Source organism: Panicum virgatum, chromosome 8K (assembly GCF_016808335.1).
Source record: "Panicum virgatum strain AP13 chromosome 8K, P.virgatum_v5, whole genome shotgun sequence".
NCBI classification, from domain to species: domain Eukaryota; kingdom Viridiplantae; phylum Streptophyta; class Magnoliopsida; order Poales; family Poaceae; genus Panicum; species Panicum virgatum.
In genome coordinates, this window is record NC_053143.1 from 47,003,623 (window position 1) to 47,028,801 (window position 25,179).

The 25,179-nt window shown below is 45.3% G+C and overlaps 3 protein-coding genes across 3 annotated transcripts; all 3 read left to right on the forward strand.

Annotated features, from left to right (window-relative positions):
* The first annotated feature begins 1,810 nt into the window (after positions 1–1,810).
* LOC120644920 (chlorophyllide a oxygenase, chloroplastic-like) lies at positions 1,811–14,489 on the forward strand. Its single transcript, XM_039921661.1, has 9 exons — positions 1,811–1,843; positions 1,961–2,065; positions 2,160–2,441; positions 2,536–2,683; positions 2,942–3,126; positions 3,213–3,325; positions 3,446–3,624; positions 13,946–14,061; positions 14,307–14,489. Exons 1-9 carry the CDS (start codon positions 1,826–1,828, stop codon positions 14,487–14,489), a joined length of 1,329 nt encoding a protein of 442 aa, XP_039777595.1. The 5' UTR covers positions 1,811–1,825.
* A 2,160-nt stretch (positions 14,490–16,649) lies between these two features.
* LOC120645832 lies at positions 16,650–17,562 on the forward strand. The gene is made up of 4 exons (XM_039922563.1): positions 16,650–16,772; positions 16,858–17,130; positions 17,278–17,459; positions 17,556–17,562. Exons 1-4 carry the CDS (start codon positions 16,650–16,652, stop codon positions 17,560–17,562), a joined length of 585 nt encoding a protein of 194 aa, XP_039778497.1.
* A 439-nt stretch (positions 17,563–18,001) lies between these two features.
* Positions 18,002–22,392, forward strand: LOC120645833. Its single transcript, XM_039922564.1, has 11 exons — positions 18,002–18,035; positions 18,748–18,788; positions 18,929–19,025; positions 19,105–19,262; positions 19,327–19,440; positions 19,516–19,788; positions 19,875–20,008; positions 20,134–20,220; positions 20,518–20,587; positions 20,968–21,254; positions 22,239–22,392. Exons 1-11 carry the CDS (start codon positions 18,002–18,004, stop codon positions 22,390–22,392), a joined length of 1,449 nt encoding a protein of 482 aa, XP_039778498.1.
* The last annotated feature ends 2,787 nt before the right edge of the window (positions 22,393–25,179 follow it).

The following is a 25,179-nucleotide window of genomic DNA, read 5'->3' on the forward strand; positions in this document are numbered from 1 at the left end:
GCCAACGGCTACTTCAGTTGCTTAGAGAGACCGGATGAACCGACGCTACCCATGCCAGAGGCATCGGTTCATCCGATGACACGCAGTTTTCTGCTGACCGTTGGAGCAACGGCTACACGACTTGGAGGCCTATAAATACAAGCCCCCCGGCCATTTGAAGCTTGCTGGACACTTGAGAGACCCCATACACATCCAAGAACACCTCCAAGCCATACAAGAGCATCAAGATCATATCCTTAGCCCTTAGCACACTTTGCGAGTGTTGTGTAAAAGATTAGCTCTTCGTGAGTGAGTTGCAAGGCCTAGAGCCTTTGTGCTGTGGTTCTTTGGTGAACCAAACCAAGAGCTTGGTGCGCCGGCACCTTGGAGCGTGAAGCTCGCCGGCAACGTCATCGACCCTCCGACTTGGTGCGGAACGGCGACGACACCTTTGTGCTGTGGTTCTTTGGTGAACCAAATCAAGAGCTTGGTGCGCCGGCATCTTGGAGCGTGAAGCTCGCCGGCAACGTCATCGACCCTCCGACTTGGTGTGGAGCGGCGACGACACCATTGTGCGGGGGACGTGGAGACCCCCATCCTTTGTGGAGAAGCTCCTTAGTGGAACCCGGGGCCAAGGTGACCGTGATTGTGTTCACGGAAGAGACTTGGTGGCCGAGTAGCAATACTCTTAGTGAGTGCTACAACAACGTGGATGTAGGTGTGCCTTTGTGGCTAACCGAACCACAGAATAAACACCCGCGTCAAGAGTTTGCTATCTCCTATCTCGCTCCTTAAGCTTCCGCATTTCTTACTAGCAATTTATATGCCTTTACTTTCATAGAGTAGTTTCTTGATAGGAAAGGCTATAGGGTGCTAAACTCTTTTGGGATAGGGGTTTCACACTAGAAAGCACTAGTTGCACATCTAGATAGCTTGAAATAGTTTAATTTTGTGCAATTAGTTGGAGCCATAGGTCCATAGTTTTTAAGCGGCTAATTCACCCACTCCCTCTCTTAGGCTAAATCACGCTACCGGTCCTTTTTCAATCGCGAGCAGCTCCCGCCTCTTATCGACACGCCCCACTTCAGACGCCAAAATTCATTTTGCCGCAAAAAATAAGAAAATTTAGGCGCAACCAAAACCTTTTTTTTTCCGTTTTCGTTTTCGTTTTTTCCCGTGATACGTTACCCTGCTCAATAGCGGCGGCGGCGGCGGCGTCGTCTTCCATGAACACGGTGGCTTCGCTCTCCTTGGTGCCGCACCTGCTCATTAAGCCTGCCTTCGCGTGCTTCTCCAGAAAGGTACGAGAGATCTTCCTCCGTTTATTTCCGGATTTCTCTCCTTTTCTTTTTCTTTGCCGTTTCTTCTTCCCTGATGCAGCAAACTACGGATTTTCGCCTGTTCAAAACTACAAATGGGTTTTCTGTTCCGAATGAATGCTGGTTCTCGTTGGATTCTTACTCCGTTGCGTCCAAATTGTTGGAATTGGCTATCTCTGCTATTCGCTGTGCTCTCCCGGCAAGCTTCTGCGCTAGATATCTCGTCGCGAACCATGCAAAAATCCAGTTAATTAGCTCAGCTCATGTGACGACGTCTGATGATGATGGTTCTGCATGGGCAGGGCGTCGGCCGCTAGGGAGGAATCAAGGTTTACGCTGTGCTCCGGGAGGACGGGGCTGAATTCGCCAAGAACAACAACCTGGAGGCCCTGTTCCATGTCGACGACCCCGGGCCGAGGGTCCCCATCAAGAACGGCAAGTTCCTGGATGTGAACGAGGCTCTCGAGGTGGTCCGATTCGACATCCAGTACTGCGACTGGAGGGCGCGCCAGGACCTCCTCACCATCATGGTTCTCCACAACAAGGTATATTATCAGATTCAGTTCATACTGCAGTTGCTGAACATCATCATATCTTTATCTTCAGAAAGATGTTCGCTCATCCGGAGGACTGGACTAACACTGTCTGGCTCTAAAATGCAGGTGGTAGAGGTTCTCAATCCTCTGGCAAGGGAATTCAAGTCGATTGGGACCTTGAGGAAAGAGCTAGCCGAGTTACAGCAGGAACTGGCAAAAGCTCACAATCAGGTATGCTACTGGAACAGACCATATATATGCATGTAAACCATTCAGTACCACCACCTGGAAGGCTGGAGCATGATGTTAAACATTTCTGGTGCAGGTTCATTTATCCGAAGCCAGAGTGTCAACTGCGCTCGACAAGTTAGCGCATATGGAGACCCTCGTCAATGACAGGCTCTTACCGGGTGGAGTCTCTGGTACATCCACAGCCGAGTCCACTACCCTAGTTCCAAGTACATCGTCCACCACCCCTGTCCGAACCAAGAAACAACCACGTCGGAGTAGCCTTAACGTGTCCGGTCCAGTGAAGCCTTACAATCCCAGCTTGAAGAACTTCTGGTACCCAGTTGCCTTCTCCAGTGATCTGAAAGATGACACAATGGTAAAGCTCTGAATGTTTCGAGCCGTTTGCAAAGTCAGAGTTGGGAGTTACAGAAGCGTGCGCTTACCTGATGAGCTCATGTGTGCATTCTCAGGTGCCGATAGATTGCTTCGAGGAGCAGTGGGTGATATTCCGAGGAAAAGATGGAAGGCCTGGTTGTGTTCAGAACACATGTGCTCACAGAGCTTGCCCCCTTCATCTTGGTTCAGTGAACGAGGGTAGAATCCAGTGCCCATACCATGGTAAGAGCTGAAACTCTTGTAACTGTAGGTAATGAAAGGTGTGCACATTTCAAGTTTATCCTTTCTGGACTAGTAGTGAACAAATCTAGTTATTTGTGCTTATAGAACACAAAATTGTCTCTTATTTGGATCCTGCACCTTTTGTTCTACAAACTAAGTACTTGAAATTTTTCTGACAAAGAAATACAGTTTTCTATGCTCCTAATACTCCCAAAAACATAATTCTGATGTGCAATTAATGCTTATAATAACCTTCAGGCTGGGAGTACTCGACTGATGGAAAATGTGAAAAAATGCCATCAACAAAGATGTTCAATGTGCGCATACAGTCATTGCCATGCTTTGAGCAAGAAGGAGTGGTTTGGATTTGGCCTGGGGACGACCCACCAAAGGCTACCATCCCTTCTCTGCTGCCTCCTTCAGGATTCACAATTCACGCAGAGGTAAAATGAAATCCTCTTATGCTCTGTGACTGTATTGTTACGCAAGTTTCTCATATTGATTGTAATGGAGTTCATTCATTCTACAGATAGTGATGGAGCTACCTGTTGAACATGGACTTCTTCTGGACAATCTGTTGGACCTTGCTCATGCTCCTTTTACACATACATCCACCTTTGCCAAGGGTTGGAGTGTTCCAAGGTATTTATACACCTTGCATCTCACGCCGAAAGACTGACAGACGAATATAAACATTCATAACCTTTAAAATGATGATATTATTGTGCAAATCAACATGCTGAATGTTGTATTGTTTGTCAGCTTGGTGAAGTTCTTAACACCTGCATCTGGGCTCCAAGGTTATTGGGATCCTTACCCGATCGACTTGGAGTTCCGACCACCGTGCATGGTCTTATCAACCATTGGCATCTCAAAGCCTGGAAAGCTAGAAGGGAAGAGCACCCAGCAATGTTCAACACATCTCCATCAACTCCATGTTTGCTTGCACTACCGGAAAACCCACATATGCCGAGTGTCAGGATCTTTGCCGAGTGCAGAATCTCGAGCACTCGGCAAAGCTACTATTTGCCGAGTGACAAAAAACATGCACTCGGCGAACAACTGGCACTCGGCGGCCTATCTCTTTGCCTAGTGCTAGCCAGATGGCACTCGGCAAAGACACACTTTGCCGAGTGCCAGTCTGTTGACACTCGGCAAAGAGGGTCACGTGCACCGCACCCACCCGCAGACGACCGTTACGGTGGGGGATGCTTTTGTTTGCCGAGTGCCTACATGGGGACACTCGGCAAACAAATCTTTGCTGAGTGCCCCGCAGTCGACACTCGGCAAACACTGTCACGTGCACCGCACACGCCAGCTCCCCAAGGCCGTTACGCTGTTGCCACGAACGTTTCCATTTTTCTACGGCCGTTACCGTTATGCTTCGCCGAGTGCCAAATTGGGGCACTCGGCAAACATATTGTAATGCCGAGTGTAATGGAACAGGCACTCGGCATTTACTAAACTTTGCCGAGTGTCGTCTTTGGCACTCGGCAAACAAATACAAAAACTTTCTCCAACAACCTCCAAACTTTTTCCTCCATTCTCATACTATGTGAAAGACATCATATTTAAATTTGGAAAATTATCCTTTATGTTTACTATATTTAGATTATTTATTTGATTACAAGAATATTTTGTGTATAATTCAAATTTGAACTGCCAAATGTTGTCAAAAGTGTTGATAATTAATGGAAAAATTATATTCATGTTATTGAGTCAAATTTGAGGGTTTGTACAAGAATTTAAAGAAAAAAAATCAAATATCTTATTCAGGAAACATAGCAATGAATTTGTGGCCGAATAGATTTTAAATTCTATAAAACACAAATGAAGTCCGAAAATTATGAAATTTGTAGTGAAAGCATGATATCATAAGTAGAGGCTGTGGAAAAAAAATTGAGAAGATTTCAAAAAAGTTATCACATACGTTGGTTACAGGATGAGGAATCCTGAAGAAGATCCAAAGACATTTGAATGAGTCAGTTAAGTTTTTGAGTCCAACGGACCATCCAATTGAGTTTTGACTTCAAAATTTTTTGTGTAGGCAATGGTCATGATGGATAGGTTTATGGTAAATATTCATTATTTTTTGAGCCCATTTGATAATATTAAAGTTTTTTTAGTACTATGTAAATTGAATTTGAATTTATACTGCATGAAATAATGGAATTTTTTTGGCTAAAGTATGTTAAATTTTTTATATACGCAATAGACCTCATAAATTGGTTTATGTTAAAGTTTGGTTATTTTTCGAAATGTTTTCGTATTTTTTAATTTTTTTGAAAAATGTAGTGAATTAGTTCATACAAATTGAAATATAGCTAAAAGTGATTGAAATAATATATTTTTTATCATTGAAGCATGATATATTTGTCTGAAATATAAGTTTAGTAATGAAATGTTAAATTATAATCAAATAAATATGTTTAAATAAATTTGGAATTGAAGGATTTTGAAATGAAATCCTGGCTTTGCCGAGTGCTGCCAGCATGGCACTCGGTAAAGCGGTCGCGACTTTGCCGAGTGCCAGATCAGGGCACTCGGCAAAGCGGTTGTGTCTTTCCGAGTGCCGTGATCTGGCACTCGGCAAAGTTTCTGCCCCCGCCCCCAGCTAAGTGACCGACCCGCACACACGCGCACTCACTCACGCTGCACACACCCGTACTCACGCCGCCGCCTCCACGCCCCGCCCCGGCACGCCGCGCCCTGCCCCGCCGCCTCCACGCCCTGGCTCGCCATCCCCGGAGCGCCGCCCCGCCCTGGCGCCCCGCCCTCGGAGCGCCGCCGCGTCCACTCCGCCGCGCCGCCGCCTCCACGCCGCCGCCCCGCCTCCTCAATGCCCCGGCGCGCCGTCCCCGGAGCGCCGCGCCGCGCCCCGCCGCCTCCACGCCCCGGCGCGCCGTCCCCAGAGCGCCGCCCCTCCCTGGCGCCCTGCCCTCGGAGCGCCGCCGCGTCCACTCCGCCGCGCCGCCGCCTCCACGCCGCCGCCCCGGCGCGCCGCGCCCTGCCCCGCCTCCTCCACGCCCCGGCGCGCCGTCCCCGAAGCGCCGCGCCGCGCCCCGCCGCCTCCACGCCCCGGCGCACCGTCCCCGTTGCGCCGCCCCTCCCTGGCGCCCTGCCCTCGGAGCGCCGCCGCGTCCACTCCGCCGCGCCGCCGCCTCCACACCCCGGAGCGCTGCTGCCTCCGTGCCCCCGCCAAGCTGGATAAGGAGGGCCTCGGCCCGGTCCCCTTCCCCCTCCCCGCCATTGGAGGAGGAGCGAGTCTCCCCCGAGCGCCGCCGGAGGAGGAGGTGCTCGGCCCGGCCCCCGCGCCCAACTCCCCGCCCCCGGAGCGGCCGGTCCCCACCCCCGCCCCCGGAGCGGCCGGTCCCCACCCCCGCCCCTAGTGAGCCGCGACCCCGCCCCGGTGCGGCCGTTCCCGCCCCCGGTGCCGCCCGTGACGTGTTCGGCGAGAAGCCGGAACCACGAGTCCACTCCACGCCGGCCACGACTACACCACCGACCCTCGGTAAGCAATGCAACCGCCCCTGTCATTGATAATGTTCGTAGATTATGGAACCACAACCTAGTTAGGCGTCTCCCGTTCGGATGAGATACAATTGAGATATGCGGATCTTTGCATATCTGTAATTGTATCTCTTTCGAATTGTCCACGTTATTTGGACAGCCCGAGGATGCATAGATACGGATAGTTACCATGATCAACTCCCATCCGAGACATAGTCTCGGCATCACCTCCCTGTTGTTCTCCGGATACACAATCTCCCTTTCGGGACGTGTATCTGGAGAACAGCGGGGAGGTGCTACCGAAATTTTGTCTCGGATGGTAGTGGACCATGAAAACTGACCGTATGTACGCATTCTCGGGTGGGATTAGGACCTACCTTCACCTATTAGAATGTAGGGACAACACGTAGATGCATTTGATTTTTATTCTCACTCCGGTTTAGAGGATGGATGACCGTCATTGGATGTACATGGGCCGTCCAAGTCAGGCTACCATGACCGATGAATGGATTCAAAAGACCAATGATTTTTTGGAAGCCGCGTGGAGTCAGGCTGAAGGATCGAGTTTCTTGTGGTGTCCGTGCAACATATGTGGAAATAAGAAACGGAAAACGAAGAAGGTTATGGGCCAACATCTTTGCAAGTATGGATTTACGCCGGACTATACCCGGTGGATCTTTCATGGTGAAGGCCACCGTATGAGGGACAAGGTCGTGAGGCAACGCATCGATGATTGTGATGCTGATGGTGGGGTTGGAGACATGTTACATGACTATCTTGAAGCACATTTCGGTGAAGGACTGCAGGAGGAGGAGCCAGAGGCATCCGCAAAGGCGTATTTTGAGATGTTGGAGGCTGCACAGAAACCACTCCACGGTCATACAAAGGTTTCTCAGCTGGACGGCATCGGATGGCTAATGGCCTTGAAGTCTCAGTTTAGCCTGAGCCGAGACGCCTTCGACAGTCTGTTGACCGTGTTTGGAAGCATGCTTCCAGAAAATCACATTATGCCAAAGTCAATGTATCAGGCATAGAAAATTCTCAGTGCACTTAAGATGCCATATGAGCAGATACATTCTTGTCCAAATGGGTGTATCTTATTTAGGAAGGAGCATGAGAAAGATGCTTACTGTCCGAAATGTAAAGCCTCTAGGTTCCTCGAAGTGGACTCTGGTGATGGTCAGCCTAAGAAGCAGCTCACGATTCCCGTGAAAATCCTACGCTACCTTCCTTTCATTCCGAGGATCCAATGACTATTCATGACCGAGGAATCCGCGCAACAGATGACCTGGCACAAGAAAGGTGTTCGATACAACCCTGACAAGATGGTGCATCCATCCGATGGTGAGTCATGGAAGAATTTTGATAGGATTCATCGTGACAAGGCTAATGAAGCTCGTAATGTACGTATTGCGCTTGCAACAGATGGGTTCAATCCTTATGGGATGGTGGCCGCCTCGTACTCATGCTGGCATGTGTTTGTTATCCCTCTGAATCTCCCTCCAGGGGTCCTATTTCAATGACAGTCCATATTCGTGTCGTTGATTATTCCAGAGCACCCGGGGAATAAAATGAGTGTTTACATGGAGCCTCTGATTGATGATTTAGTCAAGGCATGGGACGAAGGGGTGTGGACCTATGATCGAGCAACAAAGACAAATTTTAGAATGTATGTTTGGTACCAATTCTCCCTGCATGACTTACCCGCGTATGGCATATTCTGCGGCTGGTGTACTCACGGGAAGTTCCCATGTCCCACATGCAAGGCAGCTCTGCAGTTCATCTGGTTGAGGAAGGGGGGGTAAGTATTCGTCGTTTGACAAACATCGACAATTCCTCCCTGCTGACCATCCTTTTAGACAAGACGTTAAGAACTTCACGAAAGGTGTAAAAATTACAGAAATTGCACCGCCGATCATGACGGGTGCTGCGATTCATGCTCAGATAGACGCTCTCCGAGTCAACGATGGCGGTGGTTTTGTTGGGTACGGTGAGGAACATGCTTGGACTCAAAAGTCTGGGCTGTGGAGGCTCCCTTATATTGATGATATTCTGCTTCCACACAACATTGATGTGATGCATACTGAAAAGAATTGGGGGGAGGCACTTTTTGGAACAGTCATGGATATTTCTGATAAGACAAAGGACAACGTAAAGGCAAGAGTGGATCTGGCAATGTTGTGCAATAGACCAAGATACGAAATGAGGACTCCTGGACCCGGGAGGAAATGGAAGAAGACACAGGCCGACTTCGTCCTCACGAGGGCCCAGAAGAAAGAAGCACTAGAGTGGATCCAAAAGTTACAATTTCCCGATGGATATGCAGCGAATCTTAGGAGGGGTGTGAACTTGACTACTATGCGAATCAACGGGCTAAAGAGTCATGACTACCATATATGGATTGAGCGGCTTCTTCCGGTGATGGTTCGAGGCTACTTACCTGATAATGTATGGCTCGTGCTAGCAGAGTTGAGCAATTTTTCCGTCAGCTTTGTGCTAAGGAGTTATCTCGGGCTGTTATTGCGGACATGGAAAAAATGGCTCCTGTGTTGCTCTGTAAGTTGGAGAAGATCTTTCCACCAGCCTTCTTTAATCCAATGCAGCATTTGCTTCTGCATCTGCCTTATGAGGCAAGAATGGGAGGGCCTGTGCAGTTCCGTTGGTGCTATCCAGTTGAAAGATGCCAGAAGGTTCTTCGAACGAAATGTAAGAATAAATGCAAAATTGAGGCTTCGATTGCTGAGGCATACATTTTGGAGGAGGTGTCAAACTTCACGACTAAATACTATGGTGAGAAGCTTCCCAGCGTGCATAATCCACCTCCTCATTACAATGCTGGCGATAATGAATCGAGTCTCAGTATTTTCCAAGGGCAACTTGGAAGTGCAAGTGATGCGAGGTACAAGACCCTGAACCATGAAGAGTGGCATCGTATCATGCTTTATTTGTTGACCAACCTTTCTGAGGTGGAGCCGTACATAGGGTAAGTTCTCATTTAACGTGTTCACGATGTTCCACGATTTAGCATCTCATTTAACATCTTCTTGCGTTTGCACTAAGCAGCATCCAACCCCTTGATCATATTTCACACAGGCAATTTGTTCGTCAATTCTGGCATCGCTCAAGGTCGCCGACCCAGAACGAATCGGTGTCTCTTCTAAAAAATGGCGCCGGAAATTCTCAGCCCGATTTCATTTATTGGTTGCAACAAAAGGTAAACTCCGGTTCACAGGATCTTTGCTATAGCTATAGGTTCAAGTCATTTAACATTTCGAACAATATGACGAACTTTGTCCCTTTCGCTTTCAGGGGCAAACCGATTCGTCCATGAGTGCCGAGTTGAGACAAGTGGCTGATGGATTTAGCTATAGGGTTAGGTCATTTAACGTTTATGACGTGAATGGATATCGCTTTCACACAACAGGATACGAGCAAAGTCGGCCCAATCGAAAAACCACTAATACTGGAGTATTTACGCCAGGCCAAGATGGGGTCAAGTATTATGGAAGACTTGAAGAAATATACGAACTCAAGTTTCGAGGTTCCGTACCACTGACTCCCGTTATTTTCAAATGCCATTGGTTTGATCCTACATTAACTAGGCGGACCCCAAATGTTGGCCTAGTCAAAATTCATCAGGATTCAAAGTTACCAGGCGACGATGTCTACATTGTGGCTCAATAGGCCACACAAGTTTATTATCTCTCATATCCGTGCCAAACCGACAAACGTCTTCAGGGTTGGGATGTTGTGTATAAGGTATCGTCACACGGCAAACATCCTATCCCAAACAATGAAGACTACAACAATGGCAGAGAGTTCTTTCAAGAAGAAGGACTAGAAGGGAGTTTCGAGATAGACTTAAGTGACGTGATGGGAATGGAAGTGGACAATCAAAGGATTGCTGACGAGGAAGCTGGAGACGAGGTTGAAAATGCTCATGATTTAGAATTACTCGAGCGGCTGCGTTTGGGCAGAGACAGTGAAGATGACATTCCTCCTTCGAATTATGCTGATTATGTCGAGGAGCCAAATAGTGATGATGAGGATTATGATCCAGCTAATCCCGATTATGATGACTATTTCTAATACATGTATGAACTGAATTATTTAATTCTATGAATATATATTATTTTATTTTGCATAATTTGTTAAATACATATTGTTCATTTTTGCTGATTCATTTACAATTATTGATTGCAGGTTATTGATTCGAAATGCCAGGCGGGGGCAAGATTGGTTTCCTGAGCGCCTTGTACAGGAGTAGTGGTGGAGAGCAAGAGGCTCCTGAGGGGTCCAGTGCAGCAGGGGGGTCCAATGTCTCAGAGGGGTCCAGGAGGCGTTGGGGACGAGGGCCAGGGAGAACGAGAGGAGGTAAGACAGGTGGTGGAGACCAGGGGAGGACGAGAAGGAGCAGGAGGGAGAGGACACCTCCAGATTTGACGGCAGCGGCGGCGGCGGAGGAGGAGGAGGAGGAGGAGGAGGAGGAGGAGCGGGAGCAGGAGGAGCCGAGACAGGCGGAGGACCAGGAGGAGGAGGAGGACCAGGAGGAGGAGGAGGAGGCAGCAGGAGATTCGAGGGCGGGGTGGTTGCGAGGACCGTCGCAACTGCCGCAGCGGCCGATACCTCTTGCGAGACGCCCGATCATTCGACCGGTACCGGACAGGTAATACTCTATGTTATACACAATGGCATTTATTTTTCAATTCATATGTTCAAAATGACAAGATACTAATACTTTATGTTATACACTTTTACATGTATTGGATGCTCGTGCAGGCGGGTGCCCACAAAAGGAAGCCCAACGGCATCCTGGGAACCCTATGCAGGGAGCTCTTCCCTGGGCTGGTGATGCATGCCGGGAACCTGGAGCCGGCATACACGTGGGACCACTACATAGCCGTCCCAGATGCAGAAGATCGGGAAGGGAGGTCCTTCGGCAACAAGGCGAGACGGGTGGTGGGAGAATTTTGGGTAAGTCGTCGCACTATATTGGTGAATAGTTACCATATATTTGAAACTCTTTGAATATTGACTGCAATTATCGAGACTATGCAGGATTTCTACAGGTGCGAGCCAGGATACGAGGCCATAGCGGCTCAGGTGGCTGACACAGCATGTCGCAAACTAGTGAAGGACATGCACTACGAGGCGCGTGTTCAGGCTGTAATTACCTACTGCGTCGATGTGGAAAAAAGGAAGGTCGGCAAGGACGTAGCAAGAAATATGTTTCTCACGCGGGAACAATACTTGAGGGTAAATGACGAAATCACTAATTTCTTTTGAATTTCATTTTCGGAAATGTCATCCACTTTGCTTCATTACGTGTAGGTGCCTCCGAACTGGTGTGCTGGCAAGGGCGCGTGCTGGGAAATGATGGTGGACATGTGGCTTAGCGAGGAGTGGATTCAGCGGCACAACTTATGCCGGGAGCGCCGCTTGTTGATGCAAGGTGCGCCACACCATCAAGGCAGCCGAGGCCTTCCCGAGTACAGGGATGCTTGGGTAAGTCATTACACTTTTTGGTACTTTCAAACTCTAAATTCTGCATTCTCACTAATCATTGTATTCTTTCGCTTTGCTTGCAGTCGGGGTCACATGAAGACCAGGAATGCAACGACTTCCAGGCATACTGTATGGCGCACAAGGGCAGGGCGACGTCCGATGTCTCCTACAACCCGGCGGATCCACCCGAGGCGTACAGCAACCCGAGCGTCCACACGCGCATCACTGAGTACACGGAGATGGGAAAGGCACTCCATGGGGACACATGGGATCCGGCCACCCAGCCCCTTTCTGGAGAAGCCATCATGAGGGCAGGAGGAGGGAAGAAGCACGACCGTTACTGGATCGCCAACAGCCTTGTCGACACAGCCAGTACGCCGACTCTCTCCCAGCTTCGGGCACGGACCACCGACTCGACTCCGCCAATACGCCCACGGCCTGAGACTTCAGTGGCCAGCGTGCGTGCAATCCAGGTTATTTCTGCTCCATTTGTCGTTCGTTGCTTTTAGTTATATTTTGTTCGCATTGTAACATTTGGGTGAAATCTTATAGGCCCGGATGGACGAAGAGACGAAGAGGCGGGAGGAGATCGAGGTGAGGCTGGAGGAGGAGCGGACGCTAAGGCAGGAGCAAGAGCGCAGGTGGCAGGAAGAGCGGATGCAGGAGCGGCAGAGGATGGAGCAGGCGCTTCTTGCTGAGCGATAGGCCGCGCAACAACAGATGCAGACCATGTTCTCATATCTCCAAGGCCTTGGCGCGACAATCAACTATCAACCGCCGCCAACGATGCCCTGGCCTCCACCACCGCTGCCACCGCTAGGCATTTCGTCTATCTTTCCTCCATCTGGCGCTACAGGCACTCCTGTGAGTATGATATATAGATTTACTTTGCTTGCACATATATATTCAAATTTTGAGATACTTTATGTCAATATATCATGTGCTATATCTGAAAGAACATCTAGACTCACTTAGGAGGCACCAGGACTGATCTTTCAGCCACACATTGTATATTAGTGGAAGTTTAGAACGATCGTACATGATGGACAAGTAGTGAGTAGTGACAGGGTTCAGGCGTTCTTGCGTATTTGCCCAATTCTGAATTATTGTATTTTGTGCAAATAATAGAAACACATTAAATACGAATCTGCAGTATTTGCGCTTTAGTGCTCGAGTTTTAGTTGTAGTATAATCTCAGTACTCCTTTTATTTTTTCCTTCTTTTATCAAGCTAATACTGGTTCAGATGCATTGCAAATAATACTTGTGTTTGATGCAATATATACAGCCTCAGATAGTGGCTCTATGCATCACCATGCCAAAAGTTAAAATATATTTTTTTTGCAGAATCAATCGATTGGAGGGTCAAATGAGCCTCCGGACGAGCATTCACCGGCACGTGCAGCGTCGTAGTGGCCACATAGCTGATTTAGAATTGTTTATGATATTTGTTCTACGGGCTTGTTGTTGTTGGACTAGACTTGTTTAATTAGTTGGACTTGTGCTTGTTGAACGTTACACTTATGGCATCGATGTTGGACTTATGCTATTTGTGATATTCATGCGACACAGCGTGAGATATTTGCGTTATTATGTGATGGATGTGCCATATATATACTGTAACGCTTGTCTGGAATGTATATATGTTTTTTTTGTAATGATGAATGTGGTTAATACATAAAAAACAGAAAAAATACAAAAAAACAGCAAGCTTTGCCGAGTGTTTTTACCCTGACACTCGGCAAAGCAACCATTTTTCTATTTCCTGGAAAACGTATTTTCCGAGTGTAATTACCTTGGCACTCGGCGAAGTTTCAAACTTCGCCGAGTGCCAGACGCCTGACACTCGGCAAAGACCCAAACTTCGCCGAGTGCCAGACGCCTGACACTCGGCAAAGATCCAAACTTCGCCGAGTGCGGCCAGCTTGGCACTCGGCGAAGTTTGAATCTTTGCCGAGTGCCGAGCATCTGGCACTCGGCAAAGTTTTCGACCCGTCCCGTTCGGCCGTCCCGTTCGCCAGTTCACCTGTCCGTCCGTCCCGTTTCAACTTTTTTGCCGAGTGCGGCATGGCACACGGCAAAAGCTTGCCGAGTGCCCGAGAAAAGGAACTCGGCAAAGCCGGCTTCGCCGGTAGAAGAAAGGCCGTGTGCGCTTCGCCGAGTGCTACACTCGGCCAACAATTTGCCGAGTGTTTTTCGGCCTTTGCCGAGTGTCTGTGACACTCGGCAAAGTACGCGAGTCCGGTAGTGTTGCCCTCCTCTAGGAATAAAACTAGGCTGCTGTACCGGATGTCGCTTGACTTTGCTCCCTGGCTCAAGCACGTACCATTTATGCATCTACTGTGGTCACATTTCTCTGAGAAGGCAAGTTTCTAACTCCACCCTGACAGCTACTATGCTTAATTTTTCTCAACAGTAGTCATTTTTTTCTCCATTTTCATCTACAACATATCGATCAATGTGATAAAGGAATTACCGAATTAGTATTAAAAAGTGCCTTTCAGATTTTAAACTAAGCTAAAATTCAGCTGGGGTTGGATTTACAAACTGTTTTTGGCATTCTAATATCTGACCGTGGTACTCTGGTTCTCCGGGATGATCTTGCGCAGGTCTTGAATGAGGACCTCCGACTTGTTCTTGGGCAGCAAGAACGAATGATCAATGGTGCCAACATCTGGAACTGGCCGGTATCATATGACAAGCTTGGAATCTGGTATCGGTTGTGGAGGGATGCTGTTGAGAGAGGCTCCGACAGGTTGCCATTCAGTAACCAAGCTGACAGTGGATCATAGCTAGCTGGTGGACCTCTTCACCCCTAGTCTATTTCTTCCTCGTCGCATTTCTTCGCGAGACGGCCAGAATTTAGAAATGTAGGCATGTGTCTCCGCGCGGTTCATCATTTGCCTGAGACTGCTATGCATTGGAAGATCCTGGAAAGGAAGGCTGATTCAGAAAATGATGGGGAACATCATTGTCTGATGTGAACAATGTACACTAGCGACGGCATCACGGGATGCAACTGTAATCTGAGATTGATCTGTTTTCTTCTTCATTTTCACCCGTTTATGTAAAGATTCAGCAAATGTTACTCTGTCCATGTATAATCATACTACCATGTACGGAGACATGTTCATATGAGAAGTGGCAGCTATTCCTATAGCAGCAGTCCCAATAGTCGGCTCAGTTTAGTCACCCTTGGTTTGCTAATTCAGAGAATCAAAGTCTCTGTTGTGTTTTTGGAGACATGTTCATATGAGAAATGGCACCATTTTTTTTTTCTGAAAACATAATCTAACAATTGGTAACTATGTTCTAGATGAAGAGGGGGTGTGATTATAATATTCTACTGTACTAATGTGCAAAATAAAAAAAATCTAGGTGAGGATAGACGCAGTTCTAGGAGTATTTTACATGTATTGTTTGCCTAGACGGGCGCATAGAGTATTTAGACACTTGTTGATTAGACAAAAATCAGTAAAAGTTAATCGCAACGGGAGTCCTTTTATACTTACATATCCAGGCAAAGTTAAGCTAAATATCATATAGAGAAGGATTTCAATAACTGGGCTTATTGCTGTTTGCTATCTGGGCCATAATATCTGCAAAGATCCGTAGCGTTTCTTCCAGCTCTTCTTGTGATATTTGTTTTGGGGATTTCTATTTGATATTATCCGTCACTTATTGGAATTACAACGTTTAGGAAAATTGTTTTATTATACACAATTTGATTGATATTGGAAAGTTGCGCTCAACCCCTTAGGAAATGAATAATTAATAGCATATAAAAAATTGGAACTATAATCATCATCTCGAGTAGTTGCAAGATTTTAATTTTTTTTTTGAAACCTGCAAGATTTTAATTTGGTAGTGCTGGTTGTGTTTCCTTCATGAAATATAGCACAAGGACCGTTAACTGTGATGGCCCATGGACCCCAGGAATGACGGGCCGGCCCATTAAACTGGACTGCTCTCGCCTCCTCTACTCGCTCGGTCTCGTGCGTCATCTCTCTCTCTCTCTTATGGAAGCCCCGCCCGCGCCCGGCGATACCACCACCACGGCGGCGCCCGTAGGGTTAGGGCCCCACTTTGCCGGATGGCCGAAAAGAGCATGTACGTACATCTCCCTCCTCTTCCGCACCTTCCTTTCTGAGTGACTCTAGGCACCTTCTTTGGATAGGATCGCTTGATTGGGTCTTAAGTGTGACCACCGTACGGCATATGTTAGAAATCTGCCAGTGCATTTGAAAGACAAAAACACGTACTGTTATCCTTTTGTAGTTCCACTTCCAGGGTTGTAAATAGTTCCATACCGTTCTTTTGCGCATACCTTGTTCCGGATTAGGGTCTGAAACTGCTCAATGCTCATGTACTATGCTGAGTCCTCCATCGATTTTCATGTCAAGGCGTTCATATCCAAGTTTGTTTCGATGCTTATATCAGCGTCGGCACGAGACCTGTATTATTGATTACCTTTTTATTAGTGGGTCTGGTGGTATTACCTCGTTTCACTGGTTTTGACCCAGTGTTGGAAACATGCTGATAATTTACAGGGCTGGTGATGCTCTCACAAGATGCTTGAAGAGGAATGAAAGAATTGATGATTTCATAAGGAGCCCAGAGAAGAACAAAAGAACCTGCAATGGTGGTGGGGGGTGAATCGACTGAGTTATTGGTTCCAGGTCATCCTCTTTTCTGAGCATATTTCTTACTGCTGTACTGAACACTCACAGCAGCTGTATTGTTAACCTTATTTCTTGAACTAGGTGATTTACACGCTGGGACTCAAACCAAGATGTCTTGAGTGAGCTCAGTGAAGCAGTTGCATTGAAGTTGTCTAAAAGTGCTGTCTCAATTACCTTGTCCAATGGTGATTATACGTACTGATAGACATTTATTGATTATCTAGTTATATCGTCAAAACCGCTGATTAAGTACAATTGTGTGCAGGACACATGGTGTTATTTGCATGCTCGGGCATACCTGTAAAACGTAAGGGGCTTGTTACAAGGTTTCTAACCTCAGCAAGTTTGGTTAGAGTTTTTAATGATAGTAAAAAACACCATGATAACTTGAAGGTTGGGCCTCCTAATGTCCCTTTACGTTATCTTCCTTTTAGCTAAGACCATTGTGACAGTTCTTTACTCTTTTCTTGCTTGATAGGTTGAAGTGTGCCATGAAGACAATGTTGTAATAGGTTTTTTGGGAGAGTATCATTTAGGTTGTGGCATTGCTTCTGTCCACGTCATGGCCTTACCTGATGTTGATATCCTGTTTCTTCGCAATGTGCAATGTCTTCCACATCGTAAGGTAGTATCTGCAGGGCGTGACATCTCTGGTAAATTAATGACCACGAGTGGGATACTGACTGGCGATTCAAACGGATCTGCATATCCTAACGAAAAGCTTATGTCATCAACGTGTAAAATCCCTGAGGTACAGTAGCTTAATGATATGACTAACCTAGTGCCTTTTGGTTAGGATGTCTCATAATGTTTTTCCTGAGGCAATAAATGATGTTTTTACTGTGAAACTTTTGCTCAGTTGCTCTTTATTATGCTCCAACACATTTTCTTGTGCTAGGCTTCGGAAGGTGGTCCGCTTTTTGATTTTGATGGGAACTTTCTTGGCATCAACCTTCTTTTGGCAACGGAAGGGACCTTCTTCTTGCCAGCGCATAGAGTTCTTGATCGGCTGGTGGGTTTAACACCCCTTGATGTGTTTGTTAGATTTCCTGCACTGTTAAAAAGATCGAAGCCAAGCAGGTATGTATTATATGTTCCCAATAGTTCACTTACTCTCATATATCCCAATTTCCCTTCCCATACATGAGCTAATAAGTTGTTTTATATGCCAAACAGCATATGACGTTTATGGTTTATATCAATAATATGAATGGTAGGATGTTGTTCCTTTGGTAGTTTGTTGGGCATTTCTTGTTAGCTCTGCAGTTTACAATGTTTTGTTTTTTTATAAGGACTTGTTTCTTTTCCATCTCTACCAGCATATTTGCTGTTCGATTTGCATGTCTCACTGTTATTATCTACCAAATTAGTCATATTTTCTTCTTCACTGTGAAAGCCTTGAGGCCAGTATATTTGTCTCCTTTAAAGAAAGGGAATTTCTGTCCAATGCTTCAAATTGTGTACAATAGAATGGATTATTATATCTCCTGACTCTGGAGATTTTGAATAACATTTTGTTCATTTATCTTTATTTTCTTGAAATATGTATATCCATATCCTTTTCATTTTCCTACAAATGTTCTGGTTTGATCCATTTTACTTTTGGGTTAGTACTCATGTCGATGTCCCTGTGCAGGATTGGAGTAAGGCGCGCAGGTGAGATCAATCTTTTAAATCTTTGACTACAAAATCAGTAAAAAACATACATTTTTTGTGTATGCGTGTTATATATTTAGATTCATATTCAAAAGTACTTCGATATGATGATAATTTTGTATTTGTTGATGATACATTTTGAAAGAAATGAATGGTCAAAGTTCTGCTTTAAAGACCATGTCAAATTATATGCCTTATATTATGGAGGGAGTATTGTTTTATTTCTATTCATCTCGTTTGCAATGCTGTTTGTTGGTAAAGTCATCGCAGTGCTACTTTAGCTTTTGCATCTGTACTTTCATGATAACCATCATATAGTTTAGCCTTCTAGTTCTACTTTTCATGATCTTAGCGCTAGTTGTATTTGCTGATACTATGCACATCATTTTATGTGTGTTACATATTGTACTTAGTATCAGCAATGTTGTACTTTTCATGATCTTATCGCTAATTGTATTTGCTGATACTATGCACCTGATATGTAGAACATATCCGGTGCAAACCAAGACTTGGTGCAAACCAAATGCAAACCTACTAGAAAAAGTTTCAAACAATTCTGAAAAAAAATGAATGTATATCTCGGTATACCCTATTTATATATAAAATTTTAGGATCAAATTCGCTATACTCTAGAAGTTACAAAAAAGACAAATTTGAGGTGCATTTGAGCTATTACTATTGTCATAAATTTTTTCTTTTTTGTAACTTCTAGAGTATGACGAATTCGATCTTGAAATTTTATATATAGATGGGGTATACCGAGATGTACATTCGTGATTTTTTTTCAAAATTTTTTGAAACCTTTTCTAGTAGGTTTGCATTTGGTTTGCACCAAGTCTTGGTTTGCACCGGATATGTACTTTGTATCAGCAATGTTGGTGTAAATTACTTAGCCTCATATTGTTGTTTCATCAGATGTTCTCCACAAGGATCAACATGGGGACCTTGACTCCATGGGTTATCCTAAGCCACCAGTATCTATGTCGGATGGTGAGTGACTGTAAATTTGTGACTCACATGCGTTGCCTCTTCTGCATCACTGACAACTATACCATATATCCTCTACCAGGCAACATGGTTTTGGTTAATACTTTTGAAGAAATTTTTGGGGACACATGTGGTGAAGGTGTCTGGAGTGAACTTAGTGAAACAGTTTCTTCCAACATACAAGACAATGTGGTTGCCCTTGCTTCATTCAGTGGTGATTTTACAGAGCACTGTTTACCTGTTCATATTTATATCTGGGCAGCACTAAGTTCTTATCCAAATTATGATATGCAGGAGAAACTAGGTTTTCGCATGTACGGGGTTTTTCATTGATTGGAATGGATGTGCAACTATTCTGACTTCAGCGAGCTTGGTTAGACAGCCTGGGTCTATAGACAGGATTAATGAAAACTTGAGGGTTGGTAGTCCTATCATTCTATGATCTCTGCTCTTTTAAGGTAGTGCTTGAGCCTAACTGTATCCTAATTTGCAGATCGAAGTATTGCTGCCAAATAAGCAGCGCAGAGTAGGGACATTACAGCACTATAATTTGTATTACAATATTGCTCTAGTCAATGTCAAGGATTTCCATGCTCCTCATCCAGCAAATATTCAACATCGTCAGCACAATTATTCTTGTGATTTAGTAGCTGTGGGGCTTTGCTTCAAAGACAACAGACTAATGGCCACAAAAGGGAAACTTGGGATTACACCGCCCAGGCTTGATTGCCGATTTCTTGAATGCTCCACATGTAAAATCACTAAGGTATGCTAATTTTTCTTACCTAATTGCACACAGTGGAGTTAAGTAATTGCATTAGATTTTAATAAGTTGACTATAAATATGGTTAGGTTGGCATTGGAGGGCCCCTTGTTCAGTTTGATGGGAAATTTATTGGCATGAACTTCTATGACAAGAAATTCGGAACTCCCTATGTATCAGATACTGTGATTTGCAAGGTCCTGGAACAGTTTAACACCGAAGGGTATGTCTCCATTTATTTCCCGTGTTCAGTTTTTGTGGGTGTTCACTACAGTGTATAAACAGTTTTATCTGTATTCGCTTGGATAATTTTCAACTAAATATATTATCTTTTATGTTTGTTGTCAGAAGCATTGCGCAATCTGGCCATGCCGGCAATCATGGGAAGCTTGTTGACACAAAGATAATTGGAGAAGACTATGATTTGCCTTGCAGGTATTCTGGGTGTCTCTAATTAATTATATGTTACTCTCTCCATCCAAGCATCGGCCGTTTGATTACCAAGTTTGTCTTATTTTAAAAAAGTTCATAATGATCGTTCATTTTCACTGTGACTGACATAGTTTTAGCTTATAATATACTTTATTAATCATGACTCGAAACTTTTTATATTTTCATAATTTCTTTTAAATAAGATGAGTGGATCAAACAGCCTAGAGAACGGAGGGGGTACTATATTTTGCATAAGCTTTTAAATTGCATTTCATTGTGAGCAAGTTTATTGAATGGCAGTTGGTACGTGCCCAAGCCGTATTGGTGTGATCCTGACGTTGTGGATAAGTCTGAAGCTGGAACCGGATACGTCAGTCGATTCATGCTTGCATGAACGGAGTGTGTCCTCGTAGTACTCTGTATATAGTCATATATATTGCTATTTCCATGTATTGTATTATTATGGTGAATCGGTTTGAGTCGACCTTAGCAAGTCATCATACTGACGATTGACGAACTATTTGCCACATGTACTATCCTTGGTTTGGCACGTCGGCTTGTCGCCATTTTCAACGCCATCGGCGTTTACAGTGTTACCAATCCGAGATGTTCATGTCGTACTCATAAACTGAAAGATAAGGTGTTTTTGACCCTTCAACTATGCTTGGAGTCTGGTTTCTCACCTCATCTGTTAAGCCATCTCTGAAGCTTTCTTTTTTCCGAACCTTTCTGTTTACCAAGTGGTCTTAGCGTATCGGATGCGACACGCTGCGCATGGACACGCACACGACGGCGAACAGCCCCGCCAGCGGCGGGCACGGCGCGTCCGCAGACCACGCCACCGCGCCCACCGCCAGCGTCATTCCCAGGCTGCTGAACAGGCTCCGGCGCCGCGCCACCGCCTTCGACAGCGCCAGCACCGACGCGGGGCCGTTCTCCGGGCGCCTGCTTGTCGTGCCACATGGACTTGCCCTTGTGCTCGTTCAGCCGCATGTTGTCCTGCCGCCTCCGCTTCCGTTCCCAGCAGAGGAGATGCTGTACATGCATGCTTCTTGGTGCGATCCTATCCCTATCCATTGGAGAGCAGAGAGAGACAGGACAGGATCACGCACGCAATGCTCCCCGTATCCGTCAACTACAGAGATATTTTAAGGAAAAACTTTATGCGATTGAAACTGTTCATTGATTTCTTATTGTATTTTTTCCTCGAAAATGCGTTCCTGAGTCCTGACTTCTTATTGCTGGCTCAGGTTGGCCGGGTTTACCCGATACCCGAACCGAATTTTCGGGTCCACATTTCCTCTGGCAAATTTTGGGTGTCAGTTTTCAAAACCTGAAATACTTGACCCAAAATTTTCAAGTAACCCGAATGCCCACCCTACTCCCGGAGAGTGGCTATCGAACAGAGCCTGACTGTCAGGATCAATTGTTGCTTCAACTTTTGCTCCACTCGTCCTAGATTATAAATCATAGGCCGTTTGTCCTTTCTTATGAAATTGATCCATTCATCTTATTCATTTTATTTGTAGTTTAGCATATAGTATGCTTGATTTAACCATGACTTGAAACCTTTCATATTTTCCTAACTTTTTTTGAATGCGATGAATATGTCGAACTTGCAAAAAAGAAAAGAAAAGTCTGCCACAAAAAGAGAAGAAAAGAAAGAAAAAGAGTGTTGTTGTATGTCTGGTCTTCCTCTCGTTGTATTACTTAGCAAATTAAAGACACAACAGAACAGACACATGCTTCCTTTATCCGAGAATGGTTTATCCGGGAATGGGAAGAAACTTAAATGTAAACCTGAAACCCCCGTTCCACCACTGTCGCGTGTGGCATAGACACGTTGCGGCCAGGCCCAGCCCTACCTAGCGCCGCAGCACCATTCGTGGAGCCGCTCGACGCCGCCGGTGTCTGCCCCACTTTCTCTGACCGACTTATTCCATACTGTCCTAGACACGCTGCCCCAGAGCCTCCACCGCTGCTGCTGCCGCCTTGAACTAAGACCCCCGCACCACGCTCAGGCTCGTCTGCACCGGCAAGGGTGACATGGAAGGCTTCTACACCACCGCGCTCTGGATGCACCACAACCACCCGTGCATGCTCACGCCCAACCTCCCCAATTGGTGCCCCACGCCAGGCGGGTCATTGGACAAGCAAGGCGGCATTACTATGTGAGGCCATCGCCTGCCGCTTGTTTCCGCTCGAGCACTACACCTACCGTGTGCTCCGCTCCAAGGTGTTTATGAGCCACCAACGATGATAGGAGCTACCCTACAACCGCGTGGCCAAAGAGGCCATGAGGCGCTACAATGTCGTACGTGTTTAAGGAGCACGATGAGCAGCGCTTCATAGATTTCGTCAACGACTTGGATGCGAGCAAGGCCAAGAAGAAGAAGATTGCCTCTATGGTCATCGTCGGCGAGGAGGCGTCTGATGAGGTGTGGCGCGGCATGGTGAACGATCTTCGCGGTAGGGGCGCGCTGTGCAATTACATTGATGTCTGCGATGTGTCAGTGGGCATGCGTGGCACACCACTGGACATGTGTGTGGCGCTGAGCTACTCATCTCGGAGCTCAGCTACGAACCTTGGAGAGGCATGGAAACTATTGTCCACATGTACACTTGAAGGAGCAAGGAGCAATGTTGAGCCAGCAAACATGATTAAAGACCAACTACAAGAAAGTCTACTACAATGCCTATGATTATAAGCAAGGCTATAACCAAGTGATGCCGCAGGCTGTGTTTAGCACGAATCTGGCGGGCCAACGTTTGTCGGCTTTGATTTCCACCCGGAGAAAGATGAGTTCTGAGTTTAAGTGGTTACTCAGACCATCTGATGAAACTCTTTCAGGAGAAAGATGACGTCGTGTGTATGCGTAGAAGATGAAATGTACGCAGCTACATCCGGAGATGACTACCAACATCTTACTATGGTTGAGTACCAACATCTTACCGTGATTGATTTAGTACTAGTACTAGTAGCAACTAACTGCTTGCATTATTGTTGGATGGAGTTTACTTAGTGCTATCATAATTCAGGTCAGACCCGACCTCTCTTTTGCAACATTTACACATTGATGATGATGTTAACTTTAGAGTTGCATACTCCCGTATTATGAGTAACAAGTCAGTTAGTCCTTTAGCATTGTTTTTTTAGGCGGCAGAGTCAACCTTCCTGGTTCTGGTGGCAGAGCCAACCTTCAGATGAAGCTTTAAACCCTTGTGATACCTGGAGACAGAGGCAACTTTCAGATATATCCCAATTTATTCACTAAGTAACTTGGCTATTCTAACACACTCTACCATATACTTAATGTAGTGGTGGAATGGTGTGTTGGTGGTAGTGTGGGTGGCACCCTCCTTATATAGGCACACAAGACACATGGATGAGAGATACTTGTCACAATCTTAGCCATGATTATACTAAATCTAGAAGGTTTTTAGAAAATATCTAACTTTAGAAAACTCTAATATTTGCCATGGCAACATAACTCTAAAAGCCATGGTGTGTTCTGACTAGTGTAGAAACTTCTAGAAGTTTGAACTCTAGAAGCCACGATGTATCCTCACTAGTGTAGAAACTTCTAGAAATTTGGCTTGCATAGCACTTCATGACACCAATAATAGAAACTTTTAGAAGTTCGTCTTGCCTCTTTCAACAAAATATAAAAAGGACATCGTCCACCTCAAAAGAAATTCTACAAGTGCGGCATTCAGTTCCTCGACCAAAACCTGTGTGGTACTAACTTCCCTCCAATTTTCTGTTGTGGCCTTGACCATGCAAATTCACCTTTCAAACCTCGGCACCCCAACCCTATTGTGTTTGAGAATGATATACCTGAGGTGTTCTATGCACTTTAATGACCACGCCCTGTAAACTTAGACAAATCCTATTGATCTTGAATTCTTCAGCGTTGTCAATGCAATTTGTTCACTGGTAGATTCTCTTTGGCAGCCTCAAAAGTAACTAAAAATAGAAGCTAAAATTCCTTGCATGAGTTACAATTTGTATAGTCTTATAGTAATGAACTTGCATTGATTCATCAAGCATCATTCAATCTCAGGAGTCAAGAGCACAACCCCTCAACAAAATATCTTTCACTATTTTTCAGGAATGAGAAGGTCAAAATTTATGTCTGAATGTATAAGAAAAATAAATTAAAGCTATTCATGAATGGGAATTAATGACATGTCACCGTGGGCAATGACCGAATCCCAAACAAAAAATACCACATACTGATCAACTTAAAGATTAGTCCCATTATCAGAAAAGGAAAAATTTTAGCAAGGTGGACCAAGATCAGAACTTTTATTTACTCCATTGCATCCTAAATCCAGAAACTACATCTAAAATGTTATTCGTGTTTCTCTATTTTCTTTAATTTCCTCGACATGAACTATCATATAATCAAGATAGTACAAAGGAAATTCATAATTTTCCTGGTTCGTCACGGTTGAACAGAGCCACATTTCTCCCTGAGAAAATAGATGTGCATCCACCTTCATTCAGAGAACTCAGCTCTATGTGTTCAAGGGGGAAAAAAATCTCAGGAGAGAGTCCTGTCATCTGAGACAAGTTGCATATTGTGACAGGTGACTCAATTTTTTTAAGCACGCTATTGAGCTATTCACAAGGTATATACCATATATTTGTTATCTATTCTTGCAACCAGTTGAACTCTCCTTTTAGTGTTCATAGGAAGAAAACAGATTGCAGGCTGACAAAATACTAAGCAAAGCTGAGAAGCCCTGAAACATTGAGCAAATAGGTAATACAATTACAAAATGATAGTCCACTGATTTGTTGTTTGGTTGATGACCGTGTTCTAATAAGCCAAGCTACTATGACAAAGCCCTAAAGATCCCAAAGTAAAACTTGTGCTGCCAATCCAATAACTACTTGTATTTTGAAAAGCTACAACTGGATGAATTCTTGACATGCCAGGTGATATTTTTTATATG

Coding starts and splice junctions, on each gene's coding strand:
- LOC120644920 (XM_039921661.1), top strand. Junction 2,066..2,159: donor TGGCAAAAGCTCACAATCAG/GTATGCTACTGG, acceptor TTTCTGGTGCAG/GTTCATTTATCCGAAGCCAG. Junction 3,127..3,212: donor GATTCACAATTCACGCAGAG/GTAAAATGAAAT, acceptor TTCATTCTACAG/ATAGTGATGGAGCTACCTGT.
- LOC120645833 (XM_039922564.1), top strand. CDS start 18,002: ATGTCCCTGTGCAGGATTGGAGTAAGGCGCGCAG. Junction 19,263..19,326: donor TTACAGAGCACTGTTTACCT/GTTCATATTTAT, acceptor AGGAGAAACTAG/GTTTTCGCATGTACGGGGTT. Junction 20,588..20,967: donor CTGAAGCTGGAACCGGATAC/GTCAGTCGATTC, acceptor AAGTGGTCTTAG/CGTATCGGATGCGACACGCT.
- LOC120645832 (XM_039922563.1), top strand. CDS start 16,650: ATGGTGTTATTTGCATGCTCGGGCATACCTGTAAAACGTAAGGGGCTT. Junction 16,773..16,857: donor AACACCATGATAACTTGAAG/GTTGGGCCTCCT, acceptor CTTGCTTGATAG/GTTGAAGTGTGCCATGAAGA. Junction 17,131..17,277: donor CAACGTGTAAAATCCCTGAG/GTACAGTAGCTT, acceptor TTCTTGTGCTAG/GCTTCGGAAGGTGGTCCGCT.